Below are 19,742 nucleotides of genomic sequence, written 5' to 3'. Positions count from 1 at the left end.
TACAGTTCTAAAGAATTCAGCTGATGGTTATATTTCTTTATTTAGAATTGTTAGTTCCCACTGGGTGGCAGTACATGTTATTGCTGCCAGATATGCTACCTCCATTTCCTTGAATTCACATTCCTTTAATTAACGAAGAGCTTCATTTGAAGGGTCCAGCACATTCACTCTATCCCAATAGTTCCAGTTGTTTCACATTAGTGAAATATTCTAAGCACACATCATCTGTGCTGAGCCATCTTAAAAATAAGACTAGTACTAGTATCTTAGTACTAGTATTTCAGTGGCACAAAGACAGAAGCTGGATCAGTGGATCACTATACAGATACATTTTAGCAAGTCAGGTTGTTGGTTTAGGTCTCTTTAGTTGAATATCAGCCCTCATGTCTCTATTGTAGCTGAAAACTACCTGTCGTACTAGATACGCTATCTGCATCATAGGCCCTGACTTTTGTGATTGCTGTATTCCAAAAGTTTGATCCTTGCACTGTTTGACAAGTAAACATGGAGTCAGAACTGAGAGCAATGTAGCAGATGGCTTAGATGTAGTGAATAAGCAAGAAGGAGAACAGTGAGAAGTTGTCTTTCCGACTGAGCTGAGTGCAGACAGTGACAGACTTCATTCAGTCCTGCACAGTTGAAGGATTTCTTCCATAGGTTACCTGCCTTGTAAGTCTTGCCACACACCACTTCCCTAGAATTTATTTATTTATATAAAAGAAGGAATTTTCCAGAATCAACAGTCCAGAAAAGTCTGTTTTTTTTTTTTTTTTAATCGGCCTGTGTTTGGTGAGTAAACCTGTCAGATGTTAAACGTTGGAGGGAAATGCATCAAACTTTCTTTCAATACCTTAAATTAAAAAGAAAAAAAACTGACAGCAACTCTGACAGAACCCACTCACCATATTGCTGTGTTGGCATCAAGGTTTATTATCCTTTATAATGTACAATATACAAAAATATAGGGTACCAAAAAATTCACAGTGTCTAAAAGGCAGTGATTACAGTCTACATGACAGGTCTAACAGTACACCTGGTAAGTTGCATAGAAGGGCACAGAGCCTCACATCAAAGGGGACAGAACTCAGAATTGACCAATCAATGCTTTTGGTTTTTTGATCAGGCCAATAGGAGCTTAGTTTAGATCAAAATAACTTTTCCTTATATGTGACCTTTAGATGTTTATATTATGCAATAGCCGTTATCAGTGCTACTTTACTTCTTTCCATTCTCGGTTCTGTAGGAATTTGATGTTTGAGCAGCTGGGAAAGGTCATAAGCCGCAGATGGTCGGTCACATTGTGGAGCTCTGTCCCCAAACAAACCTCAAGGTTGGTGTGTACATAGCTGCTGTACTTTTTTTTTAAACAACTATAAGGCTGTTTTTTAAACAAACAGTGTTAGCTATACAATATACAGATACATTTACACAATCCTCTTTAGGGTCTTTAAATGGGCTGCAGAAGGTTGTCACTCCTATATACAGATAGAGCTCTCATCTCATGCATGTACAGTAGCTGAACTGAAAAGCATTGCTGGGTTAGCATTCATCAATCAGGCAATAATAATAAAATATAGCTGTGAAAATGCCCTTTATAAACCAAGCTTTGACTATAAATAGTGTCTGTTCCACCTCTGCAGGAACTAGAGGTGCAATGCTTTGACTTATAATGATTAACACCCCATACATGAAATATAGAAAAACCAGTAGAATGTCTGGAGTGTTAGCAACATAATGTGGAAAATAATGCACAAAAAATCTCATCTACAGACTCTCAGTCTTTTGTATGAAAGCATTTTCATTGTACAAAATACAGTAACTCCCCTTTGCTTATTCAGGCATACAGACACGCAGAGATACATGTGTCTGCATGTACACACATTCACACATATTTTTATCTTCACACAGGCAGACTCCAAAGCAAGCATAATTTATTTATTTTTTTAGCTTTTTATGCAGGGCCAAATTGATGTATTGTTACAATCATCCTTTATAAAAACCAACAAAAACATTTTTTTTGTGTTAACATTTCATGTATTGAAGATGCAATGGTTACCAAAGTGCTGAAAATCAAAACGAAGGAATGTGTTCATTCACTGAGGTGAAATTAGATAACCAAGAATTAATCAGCTATATCTTATTTAACAAAATATTTTCTCCTATGCTACAGCTCATCTGAGCATAAAACAATTATCTTAGAAAACAAACATTAAAAAAAAAAAAAGAAGAACAAGTGCCAGTCCTACTAGCTTATTCTACCATCATAGAAAACCCAATCCGGATGTCCAGCACACTGGCCATATTTGATATGACCACCGGGCTATTTAGCACTCAGTAGAATCTGTGCATTCATAGGAGAATCAATTGGAGAATCAATCAATTCCCTTTCAGAAGTCTTTATTGTTCTAGGGGGGAAAATAAGAAAGAAATGAGGAAAAAACTAACTACAAATGTCACCCTGGTCCTCTATTGCATACAGGCACCCAAGGCATTCTCAAAGCGTATGTACATTTCAGACCATTTCCCACAGTCCCCCTTGCTAAAGGCTTGTGACTCCGGCCATAAAGACATCTTAAGAATAATTTTCTCCAACTCAAGCTTATTAGTTTTGTTCTTACCAACAGCTGTCCAAAACATGTTAGGCTCTTAAGTTCTTATCTCTTCTGTCATGTGAACTGCCAACAATAGATGGCGTGGATCTGGCCCGAACAATCAAGCTGATATTGATCTCTAATTTATTTCATCATCGACTTCGCTGAGTATTCTCTTTTGTTGTCGTTGTCTCACTCTACGCTTTGTGTCAAGGACAAACAGATCTGCTGTTCCCACTTTTTGTTGTCGAGGGACACGAAGTTCATTACAGGCTGAGAATGTGGTTTATAATAGAGAGTGGTGGCCTGGATCCAGAGCAATGTTTGCTTTTAATGTTTGTTTTTGTACATCTCTGCAATTGTGGATCCTTGATTCAGCACCTGCACTGAAGTGTTTGTCTTAATTGTCTGTCTAAAGCCATGACTCATCCTGCTGGAGTTTTCCACTGGATCCCCACGTGAAGATGAAGTTCAGAATTGACACTGCTAGATCCACTCAGGCCCCTACAATAACAGACCCCCAGCCAGTTGCATAAGTCCCTGACTGCACTGGGACATGGGCATTGTCGTCCAAATCCACATCTCCTGGTGGAAACTTCCAGAGATGCCCTTGATAACACAAACCCTAACATGCAGAAGGGACTACAGGAATGAGAAAAGAGGCAATGGCAAACAAAGGAACCTGGTCGAGCTCTGAGAAACATTTCAGTTCATGTCGGTCCAGTTATGTCACCATGGCATTAGGGTGGTGTTCATTTGGGGTGGCAGCAGGGGGGTTTAAGAGCTGGTTATGGGGTTTGTCTCAGCTGTTGTTGCTGTGGTTGTAGGTCCTGCATGGCGATGGAGAGGAGTTGGGCTGGTAGTCAAATTTTCCGAGTGTTGTAGGATAGTAAGTGGTGGTGTAGACGTTGGTCTGCTGGAGTGGTGTTGGGTAGAAGTTGGATCTTTCATCTGGCAGCAGATTGTTTTTGTTTAGTGTCTGGAAAGGTACAAAGCACAAAAAATAACTTTCCAACGATATTTGATGTAAATTATGATCTAGATATTAAATAATATCAAACTCATAGATTTTTACAACTATTCTTGTGCAAGATGTTTTTTCAGGTAATTTCACTGAATGAAGTTATGTAGACAGAATTAATTTTGCAGTATTATATGTAATAGAAATATAAATAACTAGTCATTGTTGCCAACAGGTGAATAAATCAACCTTGCAATTGTGCTGTAACCGTATTCGTAATGAAAGCAAACAAACTGAACAAATTTTGTCAAGCATATTCAATACACTAATATAAGATGTTAGGAATTCATAGTAGGTATCTTAAATAAAAATACGTCTAAAACCCATATTAAATTCCAACTGATTGCTGGTACTCTGTAAAAGCTGAACATAAGGTGAAACACTTTCCGGGGAGGCATTAGACTAATGTAACTCATCTGAACAACACGGGGACCAAGGCAGGAAGATAATCAGGTTAGAGTTGGTAAATTGCACAACACTAGGCCTGGAGGAGATGGAACCTGCTGTATAAACAGTGGTGTAGTGGTATACAGTGACATTGACTGCACATACAGCAGAGTCTGGCCACCACCTCTGGTCATTAAAGCTAATGAGTTCAGGCTCTCAACACCACGACAGCTGTCGTCACAGTGTCCACACAACAACAGCAAAGACATCAAGTGTCAGGAGGCTGACATAATCAGAACTCAGGGATGGGACATGGTGGTTGTAGGCAGCATTTTCCTAACGTTGCTAGGCTCTTAAATGCTGTCAAGTTTGAAAGGTTAAGATTCCTTCTGGCATGTCAAAGGTTGTCTTCAGACAGAAATAGGTTCTTGGTTGGAAAAGAAAAGCAGGGGTGTCACTGAGAAGATGAAATGCAATTTAGCAGTCCAGTTTGAATAATACATTCCTACACTGAAGTCCTAAAGGCTAAAGCACAGCACATTGGATTATAATACTATGAGATTTTACAAGAAGGCTGACAAGCACAGTGACACAAATTTTATTTTATGTCTTGACGATTATGAGGTGAACGGTAGTTTATCAGCTTTAAAAACATACTGCCAGCCTTTGCATGTACTGAATAGCTAATGTAGTGCTGCTGAAAATGTCAATATCTGGTTGGTAATATAATTTACACTACTGTTCAAAAGTTTGGGGTCATTTAGAAAGTACCATGGAACATTTTTTTTTTTTTAGTTGTGCATTGCAAAGATTTTGAAATCATAGCTTTTTAATTTGATGAAATATTAATTAGCAAACTAAATAAAGTGCCATTGGACTACATGTATTTATGTAGAAAAAAACAAAACACCTGTTCCCATCGGTGGCTTTTTCTTGCTCACCTGAATTTTGCCTTTTTCTACTTCCTTTTTGCCTTGTTCCTCTGTCTAAAAGGTTCTAACTTGATTAATCTACAGGTGTGTGTCACAAGCATGCTTTAATGCACTTTAAAGAGACAGAAAAATCTAAGGGAACTATTCACAGAAAGTCTATGAACCTCTGGTGGAAATAGTTTCTTGTATATTTCTGTAAATTAGCATTCACAGTGAACCAATAGCAGTGTGAAGTTGAGGCCTAGCTACTGTTCTAGAAAGCTAATGGGCCCATTAATAAGGACTTGGTTTGTGAGCAGGTAGAAAGGCCTAAAGCGTATAAAAGTCTGTATAAGAGCAAGGAATAAACGTGAACAGTAATTCATCTTCTGCTGTTAGTGCACTATTGAGATAAATTCATGAATTAAGGCTGCAAATAAAACATGATTCACATTCATAGCTCTTGACTCTTGCTCTTAACATTTACATTGTGTATGTTTATGCATGTGAGTCGTCAAGAAAATAGTACATTTTCCATTTGTATTTCTTTTATCTGTATAATTGAAAACAAAGCCGCAACGCACTTCAATGATCGCCTACCTTGAACTCCATGGGCGTATACTTTTCATTCTTTGGTGTGGTGTTGCCCTTGTAGTTGAGGTGGTTCGGGGTGGTGGGATGAATAACAGCAGATTCTTGGGAAGGCTTATGGAAACGCTGACAGTATACGTAGATCAGAAAAGACAGCAACCCCGCCCCAAGAAAACAGGAAACTCCAGTAGCAATTAGGTGGATAGAGGTGAATGCTGGGAAATTAAGAAAACACAAGGAGTTATTCTAGGATCCTTGACAGAAGTTGATGGCATCTATCATAGTTTATTCTATATTTATTAAAAATCAGACTTTGCTTTTGAAAAGGATTTAAGAAAAGGAAAAGGAATCCAGAACCTTATTATTTGTTTCACAATCTTTAGTGGCAATTGCTACGAACAAGCAATTTCTGAAGCTTATTCTGCCGTCAAGAATGCATAGAATATAAAAGAAACTAAGAAACAAACTATTTTTTAAATAGTTGTAATTGTTGTTTTTATATTATTACAAAGTTTGATCCTATCTTATTTTATTTTCATCCCAGTAAGATATTTCCTCTGAACCTGTCATTCCCTACTGTCTGTAGCGTAGCGCTTACTTTTCCAGTCACCTCAAGAAAATGCTTCTTTAAGCAATGTCTGACCCTCTGGCTTCACCTTTCCATGGGTGCTACAAACCTTGAATTGTAGTTTGTATTCAAAGGCTGTAATTTCTGCCGAGGTGATGGAGTAAGCTGCTCAAGTGTGGCTGGAAACTTTGCAATGTTAAGTCCTTGAATCTGCTTAGTATTTAAAAAAAAAACCAAAATGATAACCACAGATAAAGTCTTGCACAGGTAGGCATAGACAATAGGATTTCCCTGTCTACACAGTTTTAAAAAGCTGATACTACCCTGCACTCCGTATTACACTGTTGATGACGCCCTTCCCAGTGATTTTTGTTGTTTCATCTCCAAAACCCGTCATTTGGTAGTATAGTGCTTATGTGTGTGTAAAAGGGAAATTATTTCTTCCTGCAAAGTCATTGGTGCTTCTTTCAGAGTTCCTTCAAGAGCAGCATTTCTTATGCTAAATCTAACCAGATAGCAGCTTTGTTAATGTCAGTTCAGTGACACAAGTGTGCCCAACAGAAGTGAGATAATTTAGATGTTGTCATGCTGTGCAAGAGATTTGTTGTGTTGAACATATCTTTTGTGACTTTTATAAAATAAAAGTTTTATCCTCATCCTGATTGGCTGTTAGAATTCTGCACAGACCAAAATAAATATGCACATGAAAATGCACATATAATGCATGAAAACACACAAACGGGACTAAAAGAACAACAACAACTACATGCACACAGAAACATAGTGAAGGCAGCTGTTAATCCACTTACCTCCACAGTGTTGGTCCTTATCAAAACCAGATGCAGGGAGAATGACTGCAGAGAGGAGAGGAGCACAGGGTCAGACACATGCATGCACACACACATGCACACAAACAGTATCCCTGGAGAAACAGCCTTCAGAATTCACCAACCACTGGCTGTAACATCAGGGGAGCTGACACATGCAGAAACAAAAACAGTGAATGATAAATTGAAATGTTCTTTTTAAATGTTGCAAACAGTCCATGGAGACTTTTTTGCATCAGTGAATACCAAATCCTTGTAGTGAAAATGGATTGTTGAGTGAAAAAACAGCTCTGCTCCATCAGATTGAGCCTCTCTAGTTGCTCTTGGAGACATCTGACAGCAGGACAGTAATTTACAGTTAGAGCACGTCCTGTCCCCCACCAATCCTGGAAGGAAAGATGGGAGAAGCAAAGGTTGCTCTGTATGTGTGTGCGCACGTGTGTGTGTGTGTGTGTGTGTGAAACTGCAGTTTTAATTGCAGTACCACATTTCCTGATTAAGTTTCTGGTTTAATTTTTCAGCTTCCTCACAGCTAGTGACCTTAACATACCAATCCTTCACCTCGTTCAAGTTTGCAATAAAATTATAAGTGATTTGGTGTTGTGACAACCCATTAATATTAATCGACTTCGTCTGGATTCAGTAGAGATTCCGAGCGTCGAAAGTGGTGCTGACAGGCCATGAAAGATCATTTCAGGAGAAACTTTGAGACAGTCATCAGCATAACAAGGTGCGCTGAGGCCAACAGTCAACTGCCAACTTTTTGTATTCACATGGAGTTGTGTTTGGGTTAATTAACAGAAGCAAATGAGTTTAGTGCACATCAGCTAACATTTCAAACTCATGGGTAAGGCATGTTTGTAAATGAGGATGGTGAGGGTGATGACGGATGGTGCTGAATGGCTATGATACTGTGCACATAAATGTGTCCCAACATCACAAGCTGCTGCTTTTAAATGATGCTGCCGATGAAGTTTTGGCTTGAAGGAAGACTGAAGGATTGTGGACGGAACCTGAAATTTCTGAGGATGTAGTTAAAAAACATGTAGTTAACATGTTTACTCTTAAAATTCTTTCACTATTGGACATAATCGACAGGTGTAGGAAAATAAAACCCTGGAATTCAATGTTGTGGCTAATTGATATGTAGATATATTGTTCTACACACTACTGTCAAATTAAGAGCTAGTTTTTGTATGTCTGATGCCGATTCTGTTGGCATATAATAATAGTAAAATGAATGTTTTTAGACTCTTGGTCAAACAAAACAACTACTCAAATATATAATTTTGTGCCCTGTAAACCTGTGATGGACAATTTTATTAGATTCTCCACTGTTATTTCTGAGCTGGTGGAATTTTTTAGATACCTAATGATATAATAGGTTTGATGTCGTCATTTTAAAAAAATTAAAAAGCAAAACCATTAGACTTTCAAGCGTACTATGTAATTGGCTTTCCACCTCGAAAATAAGAGCTTACAAGCTTCTGTTTGCAGGTATTAAAATTTTCCTAGCAAAGCCAACCCAAATGCACGATAAAAGAAGTGAATAGCATGCAGTGTATTTGGGACATTTGGCGCTGCAAAGTAAACACAGGTAATCTTCTCTTCAAAACACTGGCAAAAGAACGTTGGACTCAAGGAGCCTATGAATGGCTAACCTTGACTTAAAGCGACTTTGAAAAGTTTGATGACTTTGAAGCTGGACAGGTACAGGGTATATCTGAGAGCTGACTGACTCACCAGGTATTTCATTGCAGTCTCTGCGCTCAGTGCTGTTCCCTACACAGGGGATGTTGCCCTGAGCACCACACACTCGATTCCTCATCTGCAAGCCTGAATCATCACAGGCTGACCACAGTGACCAGGCCATCCAGCCACCTAAACACAGAAAAAAGAACAATCAATACAAACCCAGACAACCACAAGGCCACATCAAACTCAGACGGCCTGGAAACCAACGCGCCCACCCAAGCTGTCACCACCCGCGGCCACTAACCTTCCTGGCCAGCCAAGCAGCCCAAATACACCAAAAAAGTGTTTGTGATGTAAACAGGATTGGAAGAGTAAGCCTGTGGAGAGTTTGTTTAGTGCATAGCAGAGATGTTTGTCTCCTGTGCTGAGCTTTAGTGCTGTTTCCCCGCAGCAGGCGACCAAGCAGTGAACAAAGACTCCTACCCAAGAGGTGAAAGAAAATTCCCAACTCTCCGCTCCTCCCTTTGAACCATGCAGTTTCTACACCCTTTCACCCTGTATTTAAAAGCACCGAAGTGGAGGGAGCACGGACTACTGCAATGAAAGGCTGATGAAAAAGCTGGTTTGTTATTCAGGGTGCTCTCAAGTGTGCAGTTTTGGCAGAGACGGCCTGAGTAAAGGCAAGAGGACAGGCCTCTTTTTACCTTTCCTATCAGTCTGGTGTTCACTGACAGGCTGCTGAGCCTCCACCATCTGCTCCCTTCTTGCAGCACAACCAACTAGACACACAAAACACACCGACCACCTCAAACGAGTTTAATAACCATGCATCACTACAGCCTTCTTTAATTGCTTCATTTATTCCCATTTATTTTTGTCACCCAGACGATCTGCATTATTGCACTTTTGAGTCAGAAGGAACACCATCAGGCCTGAGGCTCCTAGTTAGTATTCTGTCCCAGCAGTCCTTCCTGCTGTCCTCCATTACTGGTGGAGACTTTAATCAAATGACCTGCGACAGGGGCATCAAATATCCCTGTGACTGACAGACAGCTTGCCTCTAATTACACATGCAGAGAGGGCAGTGGCACCAGGAGGACCCTGATAGATGACTGATGTTGTGCTTGTCAATAAATGAATGGATGAGGAGACAGATAAGAGCTGGAGAGGTTGTTAGCAGAAAGTCCATTGGCACACGCCTAAAGGGATGTGTTGGTCCACATCAAACAAGAAAACATTAACCTGATAAAAGGTGGCTGATTAACATCCCTGGAAAGAGGGGTAGTGGGAGACAGAAAGCCATTTACCTTTCTTGGTAATTACCAGGGAGACTGACTGTAAGCATTATTCTCCCTGTGAATGACAGTTGGGCTGATTCACAATGAAAAGCAGCTGAGAATACAGTAAAGGGGAAACAACTATTTAATTCAGGCAGACATCATCTGCACCACAGGACATCACTGTACCCACATAATTGGAAATACATACATTAAAACAGCCCAGACAATTTGCCCAGGCCATTTCCAGAAAAATGAAAAAGGAAGAGGTGGAAATCACATTATGGTGACAAAATGTAGGAGGCTGTTTGATATTAAAGTGTGGAATCAGAGCCTGATGCTGGACTTTGTGTTTTCTCCTCCTGGATTAGCAGGTAGATCTCTCATGAATATTTCAGTGTCCTTGGAATGAGAGTGAAAGGGGGACGGGGAGGGAGTTGTTAGACATCTTATCATCAAATGGTATGAGACTTTGGAGAAAGCAAGGCTAACCTCCAAATCAAACAACACCTAGTTTTATTTCTAACTCTGGTGTAGGCAACTTAGTCTTTTCTTCTTCACCTTTTAATCTTATTTTACAGTTTGAATCCTTCAACTTAACATAGGTACGGTGCATTCTTGAAAAATTGCCAATGTTATGTTACGGTTTTCTTAAAATTTTCTGTTTAAGAAACATTTCAGATGAACAATATCGACAGTGAAGGATCCAAAATGTGTAAAACCTAAGGCACACGCTTAAAACTGTGGTTTGCATGCATATAAACTTAATAATAAACATTATGTTTCCATAGGTTCGTACAGCTCAAGTGAAATTTTTCCACAGAGGTTGCCATGGCGCTCAGCAGCAGCACAGCGGGAAGCTACATGGTGGGAGGACAGGTTGTTCTCTCGGCATGACTCTGTTTATCTTTTCATATATATATAAAACCTGGTTTATTCATTAGGAAAAGATGAAAGAAGCAATTTAGTGAAGGGGACAACACAGAAATGACACGGTGTGGGAGATGATTGCTTGCTTGGAGGCGGGATGAAAGGACGGCAAGCAGTGGTGGCATGACACAGTAAGATTTTGAATTTATGTGTGACCTTACCATCACAAGTATGTGTGTTACACAGGGCCTCTTCAGTGTGTAGTCCTATGCAGATGTCCCCTCCGTTGGTGGGTGCAGGGCTGTTACAGGAGCGTGTGCGTTGGTAGTGACCACCACCACAACCCACCGAGCACTGAGACCAGGATGACCAGCAAGACCATGCACCATTTACTGTAACACACACACACAAACATTATAAAACATAGGATACTACTGTACCTTCGTGGGTACCATTTAACACAGTCTGTATGCAATTGAGTTTAAACTTGACCCCCTATAGACAAGACTTGAGACTTCAAAGGAAAAAAAAACTCTGGTCTTAAGAGCTATTAAATAAGAGCTGGCAGATCTTTCAGGCAATCATCTGTAAATACGGACTTGAACTTGGCTTGTAAAGCAGCACTTAATTGGTCATCAATTAGAGACTCTCACCACATCTTTCACGAAAACTTGTGAGATGACCTGAACTTTTATTAGGAAAAAAAGTACTGCTCTACCGTTTCCTTTAGGTCTGATAGTTGTACCAGTTGTACATATTTTAAGTTATATTCTTCATATAAAAGGCATAAATTTGATTTTATATTTTGCATATTATACAGATTCTTCATATTTTTGTTCACTTTGACTTTATACTGTATATGCATTCTCTACTTCACATACTTTCTATTGTTATAATTACACCTTTGGGATGTTCCTCATCATACTGTTATACTTTGCTGTCTCCTATCTAACTGTTGCACTGATCTAAGTAGTCCTGGTCCCTTGGGCATGTTAATGTTTCATCTGAGGAGCGTGACTGACTAATTGACTGGCTGATGTCTGACTGACAGAGAGGCAGTGTTGCCAGGTAACGTCACAGTACTGCAGAAAACTCCATTAGCTGAGTGGATTAGTGTGAAGCAGGCTGTGACCACTTAACTCTGACTAGCTCTTGCCGCCAGCAATCGCTCTGCCTGACTGACTCTTTGACTAACTGGCTGTTTACCTGGCAAACTGTCTGAGTGTCTGACTCACTCACTACCTGACTGACATACTGTTTTTAATGACTCTTTTGCAGTCGACCTGTACCCCTGTATGGCTGATTACCTGTGTTTATTTAAGGTCAGAAAAATCAAGCTGAAAGTGGGAAACATCACAGTCCTGACCTCCCCGGGCTCCACACTAACTTGTTTCCATTAGTAGCACTGGTGCTCCTTTCTGTAAATTTCAGAACCACCAGCATATGCACTCACCTGCTGAATGGTCCTTATGAGCAATTAGAGACTGCAGTGGCATAGGAGGGTCTGAGTGATCTTTTCATTTGAAAAACAGTTTTACAGTAAACAAAGGGCCAAGCTGGAGTGCTTACTACTTGAGTTTGTTCATGTAAAACTTACATGACTCACTTACTTGACTCCTGAATTGCAACAGTTTGACTCCCTGAAAACTTGACTTAGAATAGAAAAACATGTCAATCAAAGGACAGAAGGCAGTGTTTTGTACAACCCTGTAGAACACCTTACGTATTTACTTAAAAGATTCGAGGCATGACTTGAGACAAAGTTTGACTTTGGACTTGTTAAGTTGTACTTTCCTTAGGCTGACTTGAAATTTGATTGTAATTGACTTGGATTGAACTTACCCTGCAACTGACCTGGTGATCTGACTTTTCTCAGTTGAACCTGGACTAAGACTTGCTGGAAAAGACACCCCTGTATATTTGCAGCTTACTAATGATGACTTGTGAGCTTGGATTTGACAATATATTTTTATTTTTGGTCATAAATTTGGATAACTGAACTCAGTCCATTGGTGCTCTGCCTGCTTCTCTCTCACACACTTAGACACACACCTGCTTCCTCCACACCCAGTAGCACTGTTCATTTCAATCACCTCAGCAATCTATATTGCTTCCATCCTTCCCTCTAATCTCACCATCAATTACTATTTTGTACTCATTCTCCCTCTTCATTGGCCTTGTCCTTCTCACTTGCGTGTCTACATAGGACAGGCGCTGTGAGACTGGCTGTACACGTGACACTCATGGTAAAACACTTCCAAAGGTAGCCAAGGCTGCCTTGTATGGGTTTTATTAAGCTACTTGTGTCAGTGGCTAAGCTAACCACTAAGACTTTTATATGGATACCAGTGACTGAAATCTAAATACACAACCAATCATGAATCATTAATTCATATGCTACCTGTCATGAATATTCAAGTCTGTCTCTTAAGAGGAGTTCAGACCTTGTTCTAATGGCAACCTGTGTGTGTGTGTGTGTCTAGTATAGTAAGTGTAGTCTTTCAGTGCACGGAGCTGTGTAGGTCAGCCGATTGTCGTTTGATGAGGAGTTTGACATGAGTAACTTCATTTTTCAAAGGGTTCTTTCTGTGCTTCTGCAGCTGCTGGTAACCATTAGCTAATGAAGCTAATGATCCACTCAGCAGTATTTTACCACTACTATTGACCTCGCTCTTTCTCTGTCTCTTATCTCTGTCTCTCAGAGTACATGTCTTTTCTTTATGAACCCATAATACACTGAAAAGGTTAGAAAAAGGCAAACGTCTGACTTTTTCTACACTATTGGGAGTAAGGGGAACTTCTCCCTTCAAGCTGTATGAGTGTAGATGTGAGACGTGATATATCTTCAAACCTACGTCAGCTGTGATGACTGAATTTGCACTTTAAAATACATTTAACTATATATATATATATATATATATATATATATATATATATATATATATATATATATATAAACTTGACAATTTAAAACATATAGTTATATTGATTTAAGAATGTACACTTTGTATATATATTTCTATTCTGTGTTTCTTTTTTGATCTGTTATCGATTAGATCAGAACACATTAGCAGTCCTAATGACTAAAGAAGTGAAGAGCAATGTTTTTTCATCTTCTTTGTGAAGGAGATGTATCTGAAACATGTTTTTTTTTTTCTTTCTATACTACTTTCAGTAGTTCGTTTTCAGTAAACAAGGTCATCTTGCATTAGGTACATCTCAGAAAATGCTTCACATACTAGAAAGTGAAGAGAAAAATGGGCCATTAAAGTAATAGAAAAGACCACGTTTTATGATCAAATTGTGATTTTAAATCAAATTTAAACCTGTTTTTGTAGGATTATGTTTTTATTTTGTTTTGTGAGCCAAGTAAGCATCAATGCACTGAGTCGATTTTGGTGTTTCTTCACTCACCAGGACACGCCTGGACATTACAGTCCTGGTATTCAACGGGCGAGCCGCGGCATGCAACAGGAGCGCTCTTCCCCTCTGGTCCAGCACAGGTTCGACGGCGGGTGCGGTAACCTTTGGCACAACTCTGTGAGCAGCTTGACCAGGTCTCCCATGATGACCAGCCGGCACCCGCTACTCTAACCACTGGTGTCTTCAGGAGCTCCTCAACAAGGGCTACAGAGAGATGAATAGTAAGTGAGTAAAAAAAAAAGTAAGAAAAGGTTCCAGGATCGATTAAAGTTACAGAAGTATATGAGACAAAGTATATGAAGAGTTGTCAGATTGAGAGTTTAAAGAATTTAAATGAGATGTGAAGCATGCAGATTCTTTGAGTACAAGTCAGTGAATGACTTTGCCACAAGCCATATTTCTCTCTGTCCTTCTATCAAACTCCATCTCTACTGTATCTCTGATGCATCCCACAGTTCCTTGCTGTCAGTGTTTCATCAGTTTGTCAGAGTCGATGCAGAACACCCCCCAGGAGGCTGGCAGGGGGAGACATTTAATCGATTCAGTAGAAGGGGGGCATGAAAAAGCCACGCGAGGAGAGCAGTGGACTGTAAACCAGTGTAGCTCTCTCTCTATGTCAGTGTGTATGTGGGAGTGCTGGACTGTGACCCCATCGCTAACAGCATGTAGGGGAGCTAACAGGTCTAACAGGAGGGCTTTTTCAACATGTCACGCTCCTACTGGGAGAAATCTGCTGCCTTCTCGCTCCATTCATACAGAGGTGAATATGTGTTTGTTGTAACTGTGTAGTACAGTAGAAATCTGTGTATACAAAAGTACAGATAACATTTGTATTTCCTCACACATGCACAAAAAACCCCCAAAAAAACAGACCGCACCTTTTGTATTCTCTGCACATTTACTTTTTTATCGACTCCCACTTAAAACTCAGTTAATTATACTTTAAGGAAAAATCCACACAGACATTAACTCAGGCGGCTGTGTCCCTAAGGTGGAAATTGGAGCATTAAACTTGAACAATGTCAAGTGACTTTTTCTCATTTACATTAAGTTTATTTACAGAGCAGATCACCCCAAGGAGTCTCTGCAGAGATTATAAATAAATCAAAATATCAGACATTCAAATGACACAGAATCATAGGAACGCAATGGTGATAACAGTGAAATAAGGTCATTTACTCGTCAGGTGAGAGTCTTTAAAAAGTCCCCCTTTCCATCTAGCCGATGGAAAGGGGGAGGGATCAAAGGGGAAAGAAGGGGATTTTTTTTAGCCTAAGTTGGATATTATAAGAGTCAACCTCCTAAATATGCAGTGAAAGCTTCAAAAGCATTTAAAAATATGAAGGAAGGTGCAAAGGCTGTATCCTGGGGTTCATCTTCCCTGACATATTTTTCTATGGACATTTAACTTACTGTCTGTCTCGCAGACTGCTGTACCATCACTGGGACAGAAGCGTGTCTCCACCTTCCTGCGACCAATCTGCAGCTCGTGGGGATCGGAGAGATGGGCTCGACACATGTAACGCATCCTCTGCTCCTGGCGAGCTCCGCCCTGCGTTACATTGACAGGCATCCACGGGGTCCAAGGTGTGTTCCTCTTCACCTCTGGACATGCCTCCAGGTTACAGGCCTTGTACTCCTAGATGGGAAAGTCACAGTGGGGTTTTACGTTTGATATACAATTTAAAAAATGTCCATTACACCATAAAATACTGGGGATGTGGCTTATTATCTCAAGGTTTCATCCTCTGACAATCTGTCCACTAATATTTGTTTTTCTTAGTGTACAAATGGAAATTTTGACCAGATAGTGGCAGCAGAGGGAAGATTTAGGGGTCAATAGCGGGTAGTTAAGTAGTTAATTTATACTTGAGTTAACATAAATGTTCAAGAATGTTCCACAAGTCTGTCGATTCGTTTTTGAGATACTTGTGTAAATGCTTGTAGAAGGGCAAATGTTTTTTAATATTAATCCTTATGAGATACATTTGCCTACATTGGCAGACAGCTGATTTGCCATATAAAGCATGACTGTAGGTACTGTGTACAGAGAAAATATTGATATCGAAATTAAAATGCTCCCTCTTTTTCTGTTGAATACCAAACTCCAGGTGGTCTCCAGAGACTGTCAGTCACCTCACAGGACCAAAAAAACATTCTGTATTTTTCACATAAAAAAGGAAATGTGACATTTTGTTTTGACATCAAGGTTTCCACTGACATTTAACAGATATTTTTTGTAAACAACAAGCTAAATGTGCACATCCTGCGTGTCCCTACTCCACTTTACTTTGTTGAGTCCTTCAAGACCACGAGGGAAAAGGAAAAACAAGTTTGTACTTATCTGTGATTTCATCATCTCCTGCTCACCTTTGGTTAATGGTTTCATTACATCATTTCATTTCATTTGAATAGTGCTGTTTAACATCCAACACAAATAGGATTAACATTTTCTGACAGCAACGGTGTGTCTCTGCTCAAAAAGCTAAACGAATTTGTCCTGTCAAAGAGGCAGAGACACACATTCTACTGAGACTGGCAGATGTTCTTGTGATTGTTTATCTGGACGTGTTATTCTCTCTCTGTGTGTGTGTGTGTGTGTGTGTGTGTGTGTGTGTGTGTGTGTGTGTGTGTGTGTGTGTGTGTGTGTGTTTTTGTGTTTCCTACCAGTGCACATCCTGGACAGCTGTTGCCATTTTCACAGGTGCGGACCCTGGAGTGGACGCCTCCCCCACACTCTGTGCTGCACTTGGTCCAGGAGCCCCATGGGGACCAGAAGATAGGTTGAGGACAGGGCACCCCTTCATTACAGAACCTGTAGTGATGGTAGTAGTGGGAGAGGAAGTGGAGCAGTTTAACAGGACTGACTAACAAATAATTCTGCATCAGTGAGAGTTGATACTGAGAACCCAAGTCACAGAAATGCTAAATGAAGACTTCACTTGGACCTACTCAACTGACTGTAGTCTGAACCAGAGATTTCAAATAAGAAAGAAAAAAGACTGAAACAAGTCTCAAGTTCAGATCAGGTCAGAAATCACATCTTTATCAGAAATATCACTGCAGTACTCACACATTCAGACCATTATCAGTGAGAAGCGAAAGCAAAGACGTGATATAAAGTAGAGCAGAGTGGCTGGTCGGACATATAAATGTTAGACTCTGACAGCAACTCATCTTTTACCAACACAAACCTGAAGCTGATGAAATCTTAATTTAAGGCAGTGGAAGATAAGAAAATAGTTATAAACATTGAGAAGTGACAGATGTCCTGATGATGCGACAATCATATACATCACATATCTTATTTTGTACCACTCACATGAAGGTAATGATAAATGGCTTATTTTGTTGTTTATACTTAATTTACTTATAAGACTTAACTTTCACTTGCCCCAGATGACCCAACTCTGATATCAACTGAGTGATATGGCTGAGTAAAGACAGAATAAATTGAATCTGAGCTGTATCCTCGTACCATTGCATTGATTTCTCGAATACGACCGTCCCATTTATCATTTACACTGTTTGCATACATTACTAGCTCAGTTGCTCTCAGTGGGGGATGACTTTATAAGCCTGATTTCATTATTTGATTGGAAAGACGCATTTCATCGTTGCCGTCTTCAGAGCATTTGGATTTTTTTTCCAAGTAACCTTATTAACACATGGGGGGTTATCCTCACCTCTCATCCCTGCTCGGTCCCACACACACTCGACCACCGTGTCGGGGTGAAGGGTTGTTGCAAGAACGCTGGCGCAACTCGAAGCCTGTTCCACAAGTTGTACTGCACTGTCCCCATGATGACCAGGGTGTCCAACCTCCATTTCTATAGCAACAGAAACATTAAGAGACGGCGTTTCAAAATCCTGCATAATTATTCACCAGTGCTTTTAATATTATTCTTTCGCAGGGTTTTCTCTAATGCTCGTGCTTTTAGCTTTGTCTAATCATTGGTCTGATTCTGAACAAACGCACACAGGGAGCAGGAAACATTCATTCAATTTGCTTAAGTGCTTTGTTCCTGAGTAGCTCTCCTCATGATTTAATTGCCACTTTCTGCAAAAGCACAATTCAATTTCGACACCAAGGATTAAATCTGGCATGGATATCCGGTGGGATGAAGGTGCCCAAGCTCTTTGTCTCGGCTCTGTTCTCTGTAACACTGATTGGCCAATTCCCCTGCAGACAGAGGCGGTGAGAGGTGTTACAAGGAGAACGTGGATGTCACCTACGTTTTCTAATAAGATTCCTCACATTCATGCTTTATCTCATGTTCTGTTGGAGCGTAAATAGTACCCCGAGGTGAATGCTTCATTGTCAATCAGGACGTTGCAGCTACAGTGGCGGGGTGATGTTAGAGTTTGCCTGATCTTGGAACAGAATTATTTGCAAAATGACAAGTTTAATGTGCTGAATCACAGCTTTAAAAGTACTTTGACAGTGTTGAGTGTAGTGGGTCAGAATACATCATTAGCTCACCCAACCTTCATTATAGCGCTTCTTTAATATACTCTAAAGTGCCTTATTTAACAGTGCATTTATTATAATAGTCCATATCCACAGCGTCACGTTCATTTTAGGTAAACAACCTTTTGAACATGGGGAAGTGCTCTATACACGGAAAATAAATAGATTAGAGCTACAGTTAAAACACTGTAATAGAAAGAGCTTCATATTCTTCTATTGTATTAACAAGGTATTTTGCTCAGAGGCTGCTTAGTAATTTATAAACTAGCACTTCAGAACTTATTCTGTAACTCAGTGAGAGCCAGTGTAAAGATGTAAGAACAGGGTTTAATGTGCTCTGTTCTCCTGGTTTTTGGTATTTCTGAATAAGCTGCAGACAGAAGACAACAATAGACTGTATCCACAATTGTTAAAATACGGATAAAAGCCAGATTGAGATACTTCCTTAATATGACATGAAGGCCAATAAAAACACAAAGACTGATCACACACACTGTTTACTCTCATTTGGGAATTTTGTAAAATAAATATTTTCCTCTAAAACTTCCAGTTTTTATTGTCAGAATGTTATAAAATGGATGAAGGAAAATAAAATGATGGCTCTTAGGTTTAATGAATTACCAAGAATGTTCAATAAATAAATAAATCCCTTTAATGAAGTTTAAACTACTACAAAAACTAAGTAAAATCTACCAAAGTTGGCGCAACATGCAACATTTAATCAAGACAACGTTTAAGTGTTAGGATAATGACATTTTACTTGATTTTAAATTTCCCACCTCGAGCAGTTGGCAACTTCGATGGTGGGGCCCTCGCAGTTCTTGCCTCCACATCGAGGGGCAGGGCTGTCACAAGACCTGGAGCGACACAAACAGGAGCTCACACCGTCCACACCATCATCATTGTTGCAGGGTTGCCACGGCGCCCATGGTCCGAAGCCGCCGTTGGTGGTCTGGTTCCGCAGCTGAATAACAAACATCAGTCATGTGCCTAGTGAGTTCAGGTCAGCTCAGTTGTATATGCTTTAGAGGTAGTTTAGAGTGGAGAGAGAGGATTAGAGGGGAATACATTTACTGCAATTCGCTTCCCTTTAGCTAAATTCAATCCAAC

The 19,742-nt window shown here is 39.9% G+C and overlaps 1 protein-coding gene across 3 annotated transcripts in view; it reads right to left on the bottom strand.

Annotated features, from left to right (window-relative positions):
- Positions 1–919: 919 nt before the first annotated feature.
- sema5ba (sema domain, seven thrombospondin repeats (type 1 and type 1-like), transmembrane domain (TM) and short cytoplasmic domain, (semaphorin) 5Ba) overlaps positions 920–19,742 on the bottom strand; it is a 128,854-nt gene continuing 110,031 nt past the window's right edge. For 2 of the 3 annotated variants that reach the window (XM_026375954.1, XM_026375953.1), the window contains 11 exons: positions 19,412–19,596; positions 17,848–17,991; positions 16,829–16,976; positions 15,575–15,800; positions 14,153–14,365; positions 10,960–11,130; positions 9,296–9,370; positions 8,640–8,777; positions 6,879–6,923; positions 5,511–5,716; positions 920–3,570 (listed from right to left, as the gene is read on the bottom strand). In XM_026375954.1, the coding sequence (XP_026231739.1) occupies positions 3,394–3,570; positions 5,511–5,716; positions 6,879–6,923; positions 8,640–8,777; positions 9,296–9,370; positions 10,960–11,130; positions 14,153–14,365; positions 15,575–15,800; positions 16,829–16,976; positions 17,848–17,991; positions 19,412–19,596 (1,728 nt within the window). In that variant the 3' untranslated portion in view covers positions 920–3,393. The remainder of the gene's footprint in view (positions 3,571–5,510; positions 5,717–6,878; positions 6,924–8,639; positions 8,778–9,295; positions 9,371–10,959; positions 11,131–14,152; positions 14,366–15,574; positions 15,801–16,828; positions 16,977–17,847; positions 17,992–19,411; positions 19,597–19,742) is intronic. The other variant, XM_026375955.1, reaches the window with a different exon arrangement.

Source organism: Anabas testudineus, chromosome 21 (assembly GCF_900324465.2).
Source record: "Anabas testudineus chromosome 21, fAnaTes1.2, whole genome shotgun sequence".
Classification (NCBI taxonomy): Eukaryota; Metazoa; Chordata; class Actinopteri; order Anabantiformes; family Anabantidae; genus Anabas; species Anabas testudineus.
Note: the sequence above shows the minus strand (reverse complement) of the source record. Positions and strands in the feature narration are given on the sequence as shown.